Source organism: Leucopleurus acutus, assembly GCF_964270905.1.
Source record: "Leucopleurus acutus genome assembly, chromosome: X".
NCBI lineage: Eukaryota > Metazoa > Chordata > Mammalia > Artiodactyla > Delphinidae > Leucopleurus > Leucopleurus acutus.
In genome coordinates this window covers 61,710,973-61,719,804 of record NC_139148.1, presented here as the reverse complement: position 1 = coordinate 61,719,804, position 8,832 = coordinate 61,710,973, and the positions used below count along the sequence as shown (strand labels likewise).

General features: G+C 45.1%; 1 protein-coding gene across 1 annotated transcript; it reads right to left on the bottom strand.

Moving 5' to 3' along the window:
* Positions 1 to 8,389, bottom strand: PIN4 (peptidylprolyl cis/trans isomerase, NIMA-interacting 4). The gene is made up of 4 exons (XM_082864931.1): positions 8,279 to 8,389; positions 5,939 to 6,012; positions 558 to 677; positions 1 to 166 (listed from the first exon to the last, which is right to left on the bottom strand). The coding sequence occupies exons 1-4, from the start codon at positions 8,319 to 8,321 to the stop codon at positions 8 to 10; spliced, it is 396 nt and encodes a 131-aa protein (XP_082721057.1). The 5' UTR covers positions 8,322 to 8,389; the 3' UTR covers positions 1 to 7.
* Positions 8,390 to 8,832: the final 443 nt, after the last annotated feature.

The window sequence follows — 8,832 nt, the reverse complement described above, 5'->3', positions numbered from 1 at the left end:
TACAATTTTATTTTCTCCCTTCAATCATTATAATATGATACCCGAATTTTGTCTTAACTGGAGGATCTGTAAACACAGGCTTATCCGGCACACTTATAGGCAAGGCGAATGCTGCTTCTTGAAATGGTCCCACCATGGACCCTCTGGTCATCCAACCCAAGTCGCCCTGAAAAACCCAAAAGATTTGTGATGTCAAGTGGCCCTGAAGAGGGCACAGTTCTACTGTAGCTTGAGAATTTCCCAACACAAATGCTAAGGTTCCTAGCTTTATTCATCTGGGCTGGAGAGAAGTAGGCTCGACAAGGACAAACAGGGCTGAACCCTGGGCTGAACATACAAACACTCACAATGTTGCTGGGTGTCTGTTAGTTGTGCAAGTTTGGTTATGCCTAGGTTTAGACAAAGGTGACCCGTATTCAACTGTTCACAAGTTGGACATTTCTGCTTTTTTAAGATCTTTAAACTAAGATACGGCTAAAATTAATGGCGAAACAGAAATAATCCCTACTGCTGTGTGTCCTCCATGGGGGATGTTTTAAATGATGAGTGCACCATACCCCTTGCCTGGCTTTATCTTCACTATATTGTGTGGCCACTTCATTGAATTTCATTCCAGACTTTAACTTTTCCATGGCTTCCAAGATTTTTCCATGTTTTTCACACAGAATGTGTCTGACCTACAAGGAAAAAATATGTTCACGTAATACATGGAGACCCAAATGATTCCTTTCCTCACAGTACAGCAGTCATGTCAGGACTACCCCCCACTAGTGAAAAAAACACATTCGCTCATGGCAACGGAAAATCCTGGAAGTCTGCCCAGTTGGGTGATGGCCACAAACCCATTTCCCATATCAAGACAACATTTCAGAACCCAGATTTAGATGGAAAATGGGCACCTGGCTGTGGGAAGCTCCCAGCCTTTACCATGTACCTCAATGGTAACAGGAGGAGGAAACATGATAATGCTTGAGAGCTTAGGTCGAGTCAAATCCCCACTCTCCTGTATGATCTTAGGCATTTTTTTTTAGGCTGTACCTCACAGCATGCAGGATCTTAGTTCCCCAGCCAGGGATTAACCACTGAACCACCAGAGAAGTCCCTTAGGCATGTTTTTAAACCTCTAAACGTTTCCCCATTTGTGCACTGAGATAACAGTACCTGTATGTTCTCATAGGGTTGTGAAGATTGAGGTGATGCAGCTAGCACTCAATAAAGGTTAGCTATTATTTCATCAGAGTGGGGATGATATGAAAAAAACCCACCAGGAAATACTTTTCACCAAAAGAGGCCCAATGTATAAAGCCTCCCCACAATTTAACACTTTGAAAACGAATCATATGTTGAAGATTAAGAATACTCAACCCGGGGACTTCCCTGGTGGTGCAATGGTTAAGAATCCGCCTGCCAATGCAGGGGACACTGGTTTGATCCCTGGTCAGGGAACTAAGATCCCACATGCCGCGGGGTAACTAAGCCTGTGTACCACAACTACTGAGATTGCCCGCCTCAAGTAGAGCCCGTGTGCTGCAAAAACTACAGAGCGTACGCACTCTGGAACCCATGCACCACAACTACAGAGCCCACACAACCTGGAGCTTGCTCGCCACAACTAGAGAAGAGAAAAACCGCACGCCACAACTAGAGAGAAGCCCGCGAGCTGCAACGAAAGATCCCGCGTGTCGCACCTAAGCCCCAACACAGCCAAAAATAAAATAAATAACAAATAACTCTTTTTAAAAAAGAATACTCAACCCTAGAGAAGTATTCAAATGTAACCTATGTTTACATAAAGCCATGTTTTAAAAATATCACTATATCCTTAAAAATGATTTTGTCAAGATATCTGTTTTGTAGGATTTCCCATTTCTCTATTCTATTCAAATAGAATCCGTTATTCATTTCTTACTGTCGTGTACTAGGGTGGGGGCTAAAGGTGTCTCCCTGTAGAGACAGACAAACCATGGCTGTCCTCAGGATTCAATTACTGAAACTGGGGGTGAGAGGATCCCTGACTGGAGGAGCGACACAGGAGACAGACACAGCAAAGGAAAGAATGTATCAAAAAGTAGGGCTCAGGGAGGCAAACTTCTATAGAATGTGTCCAGCACTGTCCACGGGAGACAGGGACAAACAGTCTGGACACTAGAGAGATACATGTTGGGGGACGAGTATGGCTTCTCAGACCTCATCTTGGCCTGGCTAAAACACCTTCTCAACTGCCTCCATCTTTCTGCTTCTACACTCACAAAGCAACCTTCTGGTTCAATGACTGGGAAAGTGCACACAGCATTCATGATCATAGAAAGGGGATCCCATCCACCACTTTATAAATGAATAAACAAGTATTCTGCTTTAGACAGTTTGATGGGTTAGACATAATGAGTCTGTAGTACCTGTGGAGTTTGCAAGTGTGACCGACCAACTGGCAACTGTATGAGACTGGTGTCTTAGGAGAGACCAAGCTCCAGAGAATGTGGGAGTGATGAGCACGGAAGTAGCAGCTGACGCTATGGGAGGTGACGGATCACCCTGGGAGGCTACACAGAATGAGAAGAGGAGGAAAGCAGACTCAAGACATCCGTGGAGAATATCAATGTGTAAGCAATAAGCAAAGAAAGAAGCTCAACAAGCATGATAAAAACGAAGGGCCAGACAGGTAGAGAGAAAGGTGTGTTAAAAGAAACCAAGGCAAGAGAAAGTTTCAAGGAGGAAATGGTCAACAGGGTTAAATGCTTCAGAGTGATCAGGTTAGAAGTACAATCAATTTAGCAATGATTGACTGAGGACCTTAGCAAAAGCTGTTTCAGAAGAGTAGTAAGTGCAGAAGCCAGGCTTCAGCAACTGACTGAGGAAGTAACAGGAAGCAGGCCGGTAATGTGGGTGGGGTTTCCCCAACTAACTGAGTTAGAAAAGAAGGAGAAAGGGCTCTAGTCAAAGAGAAAGGGTCACAGTCACGGATATATTTTAAAGGTCCCTGGCTATATTTTCAGAATGAAGGGAAAGATGCAGTAAAGAGGGAAAGGTTGAAGACAGAGCAAAGAAAGAGGGTGGAGATAAATGAAGGAGCAAGGCTAGGCATTCAGAGCACTGCTGGAAAAATCAGTTAGCCTTAAAGGAAGAGAGGTAAGAGAGATGAGGGAGGTGTGGGTGAAGATAACTTTGTTGGTAGGGGGCTGGGAAGCCATGAATTCGTGACTAAAGTTCTAGTTTCCATTTTCTTGTGACAATTATAACAATATTTCAGTTATCGAGTACTTAATACTCGCTAGGCACTGTGCTAAGCGCTTTACATGTGTGATCTCATGAAATCCTCACACCAACCCCATGAGACTGGATCAGTGTTTCTCAACTCTGGCAAATGTCAGAATCACACCAAGAGCTTCTAAAAAATACATCAAGGTCCAGTCCCCACATGCCAGAGATTCTGAGGCAGCTGGTCTGGGGTGGGTCCCTAGGCACTGAGACTTTTAGAAGCTCTTCAGGTGAATCTGATGTACACAGGGGTTGAGAACCCTGGATGAAGTTGTCTGCTGAGTGACTGGAGGAGGGTGGTGGATGGCTTGAGGCAAGTGGCAAAGGATCGCTGTGCAGTACTGAGGGCCCAGCTCAGGTTAGAGACCAGGGATCAGTGGCCCCAACCCCTGAGGCTGTGTGACTCTCCAGTGCGGCCCAGCAGTTCTGGGTCTGAGTGTAAAGAAAGTAGATAATTGGATTGATCCTGAGCTGTAGTCTGGCAGGTGGATGCAGTGGATGACCCAAAGAAAAAGGAGGTGGGGCTCCTTGATCCTGTGGCCAAACCCTTCCATCTAATTTCCAGCCTACAAGACATACAGGACTTGGAGAACAGACATGAGGCCTTAGAGAAGGTGAGGTGAACAGGGCAGGCTTGAGGGCCTGCCTGGAAGTCTGTGTGTGGAGAGGAACAGGACAGGATTGGGGGAGGTGGGAAGTGAGGGGAAGGAAGGAAGTTGTGGTCAGCAGGTGGGTTTCAGAATCTGGGCAGCTCTAGTGACACAGGGCAGGGGTGGGTTCAGGAGTGGGGTCTGAAGCAGAATAGCAGGATGTGGAAGGAGCCTAGATCCTAAAAGGCTGGAGGGTTTGGGGTCCCTCCCCTGCTGGGGCCTTCACAAACACTGACAACCCAGCTGTACTCTAGCAGGTGAACAGTTCAACACACTATGGCACTTCCATTCCACGGAACACTACTCAGTAATACAAAGGAACAGACTATGGATACACACAACCAGAATGAAATCTCCGGAGAACTATGCTGAGCGGAAAAAAATCCAATCCCGAAAGGTTACACACTGTATCATTTCACTCATATGGAAATCATAAAATTACAGAAATGAAGAAGAGATTAGTCACTGCTCTGGGGTCAAGGAGGGGGCAGGGGTAGGGGTGGGAGGGAAGTGGGCATCACTATAAAAGGGCAACAGGAGGAATCCCTGGGGTGATAGAAATGTTCTGGATCTTGACTGTAGCAATGACAATCTCCTGGTTGTGCTAATGTACTAGGGTTTTGTAAGATGTTACCATTGGGGAAACGGTAAAAAGTACATTTACATGTATAAAAGGTACATCTACCTTACAACTGAATATGAGTCTAAAATTATTTCAAAAGAAAAAGCTTAACAAAAGAGTTTAATCCTAATTGACTTTCCTAGCTAATTACATGCCACTCCTTTCCATATACCTCAGGTATAGCCACACTGAACTTATTTTTTTCCAGAAAGGACAAGATGCCTCTTTAAAGCCATATGCAGTGGAGCAGTCTCTTAGGTTAGGTGCTTGTGAAAGTCAGCACATAACAATCAAAATTATCCTACAACAACACTTATGAAGATGGTGTACTTGAAACCAACACGTCAGCCCTCAGTAAGCCCAACACAGCCTGTCTCCCCCACCTGTGTTGTAACAATGACCGCTTCTTCAGCTGGACCCCAGGACGAAGTAGCTGGCTTGCATTCAGGCACCATGTTTTATGAAAATTATCTTTGGATACCAGAATCCCACTTTACATGGTTGGATATTCATACATGAATGGAGGTCGACTATGGAAAATCAAATTCATGTCTCCCATCTCTCTCTCTCTCTCTGGATTCACTGAGTAGAAAAGTGGGCAGAATGGCCCACACTCTTTACATTTGCTCTCCTTTTCTTTGGCTGCATGTGTATGGGTGCATTTATATGATACAACTCCACTACAGCTCTTCTCATATAGCAATGAAATTTCTTTACCTAACTGCTCCCGACTAGACTGTGATAACAGGGACCATCTCTTATCTGCTTTTTTTTTAAATACCCAGAATTTAATACACTGCTTAGCACAGGGCAGATGTCACTAAATCTTTAATGAATGAATGAATCAAAGTATGGAACCCCATAAACTGACTGAAACATGGTAACTGCCTTGTTACGTAGCACTAAGCGGTATAATTCTGTTTGCAGATTGTATTTTCCCAGGGCAGACACCCCTCTGGCACTAGGTCAAGTACTTCAAGTAATTATCTGCAACCATCTCCCCTCATTTTCATGGTCAGGGCTCTGGCTTGTAGCTCACCAGCAGGGGAGCTATCTAATGAGACCCGTGCCTTTGCCTGTTCATGTCAGTTCTTCGTTTTGTCAAATATTATTTCGTCCTGAGAAATAATTCATTCACTTACTTGGGAAGACCTAACAACACATTTTAAGGAAAAATACTAGAGTATGAAGAAATTCTGGATGTCTGAGAAAACATTTGAGAAAATATTTAAAAGGAATTACTTTTCATAAATGAAAGTGATCTATTATTTTCCACTTTTGTGCTATCGTACATCAGTATTAGGTTAGCCTTAGAATGAGTTAAGCATACTGTCTTTTCCTTTTATGTGAACCAAAATAACAAATGTATATTATTTATATTTAACATGAAAAAAAGGAACAAGTAACTCACCTTTACTGCATTGCCACCACCTTTGGGACCCTGCGCCTTCTTGTCAGAACTATCACTCCCAGAGGCTGCTTTTCCTTTAGAGAAGAGATGACAGGTACTCATTTAAACTGCACCTTCACCTTGTTATGTACAGAAAAGTTCAACACAATAGGAGTTGATACTTCCATCATAGCACCAAGCTTCAAAAGGGAACTCTGTAGACACTTTACTACATCAAGCTAAATTAACCTGTGACTCACCTCTTAAAACAGGGAATTTGTGCCCTACATAAACCCTTCAAGGAAAATGGATACACAAGTGAGTGTGTTAATAGTTGAATGGGAGCGCCAAAAGCCTGGCCCAGATTCTCTGGACCCAATATGAAATCCTGCCTTCTAAGGGCAAACCCCTGAGCTCTTGTGAGATTTCTAATAAGCACTGCAACTATGTATCTGAATACTCACAATTCCAGTAAGTAAAATCTCCAAGAATATATTTTAAATAAAGATCAAATTTCCCACCACCCATATTTGGCTAAAGAACACATTGATGTCCAAACTCCTGGAGTCGACTACATTGCCTATTGATACCTTCCTAAGAAAAGATATCGATATTCAGATTAAGAACCACTGGCAGCATTCTACATTTTACTACTGTGTCATTTTGCTACTATGCCAACTTCTGTATTGAAGGCAGCATACTTACTGTTAGAGGCTCATATTCCTAAGAACTATTGTTGGATTAAGTGTTCAGTTCAATAAACATTTCCTAAATAACTAAGTTCCAGGCACTGGGGATACAAAGATGAACAAGCCATGGTACCTTCCTTCAGGGAGCTCATATACTACTGGGGAAGATGGTTATGTAAAGTTATGTAAAATAGATCTTTTCAGGAGAATGAGCTATGCCCTATAGACAGGGGGCTGTGGAAGCACAAAGGGACATTTTAGCCAGTCAGGGAAGCTTTCCTGGATGAGTAGGAGCTGACCAGGCAAAGAAAGGACATAGGTGAGGAGACATTCCAGGGTGAGGGAACAGTGTAGTATGTGCAGGTAACTATGGGTGAAGCCAAATCTGAGGTGGGAGTGCTGTGAGATGAGCCCAGGGGAGGTGGTTGAGGATTAGGGCATGAGGGCCTGTAGGCCCCATTAAGGAACTTGGAATTTATCCTAGAAGTAATAGGGAGCCATTGAAAAATTTTATTCAGGAGACTCCATCTTACTTGTCTTAGGATCTCCAAAGCCTAGCACACAACAGTTGTTCAATAAATGCTCAACCAAACTGAAAATCCAAAATGCTGACCACCAAATGCCTAAGAAAATGTTACTGCCAAAGGAGTTTTATTACACCAAACTCTTCAAGGGGTTTGCTGTATATTCACTCTAGAACAATGATACCTTCCAATTATTCCATCCTCTCCCCCACTGGATGCTGTCATCTTCTGACTGCCACCTCACTCCCTGATTGACTGACAACTCTGGCAACTTCAGGCTTCCTTTCCACCCTCACCACTGCCATCATCTTGGATGACCTCACCATCTATGCAGAGGAATCATCCAACAGTCTAATCTCACAGTTCTGGACCTCCTTCCCAAATGCCCATGCCTTTTACTCCAGGCCACCTGTTGCCAGGGAAACACGATGGAACTGTGCCACTCAGAACTAGTAGTTCAGTCTCTGGCTACAACTCTGTTCTTCCAGCTTTCTCATGCCTCATTCCCACAACACGGGCTCTTTAATTTCACAGAACCGCCCCCCCCATTCAGTCCCTTTATCCTGCTATGTCCCCCTAGACTATCAGACTTCTCATTCCCTTCCCAGTCTGGATCCCATGCTTGATCATCTGAACTGCGTCCCCACTGGCACCCTTAATTCCCTTGTGCTGCTTTCCTTCTATTATCATTGTCCAACAAAACCTCAACCTTGGCTCAAGTCTACACCTAGCTCTTTTCAGTCCTGTATTGTGCCACTTATATGGTACTAGGTAAATCATGACTAAGCAGATCGTGTCCTCTACAAATTCATGGCCTTCAATCTTAGGCTCTCAGCCCTGAGGGAAATCCTTTTGTAAGTGTTTCATCCCTTTTCCCATCACCCCAACGACTATTCCAAACCTTTACCACTCTCAAGACTCCTACCCAGTCCCTGCCCCGCAGTCTTAAAAACTACATCCCCATGCTTTTTAATCAAAACCTTCCAGAGAAGTTCACACTGACTGTCTCCAACTTATCACTTCCTGGTCAGTCTTCTAGTAACTGGCCACCCGCTGCCTCCACCCCGGACCCCGAGGACCGCCGGTCTGCTCCCTCCCCCATGCTCCTCACCCAACCCCATTCTCCTTGGTTGCTCTGGCTGCTCTACCTTTCCCCCGTTTCCCAGATACGCTTTTTCCTTTTGGAGGCATCTCCGAAATTCGCCGTCGAGCTCTCAACTGCTTCGGTTACCGCACAAAGCCCCTTCAGGCCCCACCGGTATGTCCTAAACATATGCCTGAAAGTAACATCGCAATTGGCCATCCTTACTGTGGCTCCGGAAGCAGGCATATCTTGGGACAGGCCCGGTCCTTTGGCTCTAGGGCCAACGGGGGCTGAAGAGTCTGACCAATAAGGAGCTTGGGCCGGGTAGAGGGGCGGAGTCAAAGGTTGGGGCCGGGGCGGGAAACCCAGCCTCTGCGCTTTTTGAACTTCTTCTACATGCCCTTATTTGCCCCCAGTCTCCCGCTTCCCTACCCACCTCCTCGATGCGTGCGTAGTGAAAGCCGCGGACCTCTGCAGTCTCTCCGCGCTGGCTGTAGCCAATCCCACGGGGCCGCCAGACAAAGGCAAAGCAGGAAGAGCAGTGGCGGCCGCCTCTCCCTCCTGCGCCCTCCTACACACGGGCCTACACTCCCTTACGGGTTTTCGTTTTTAAAGTTT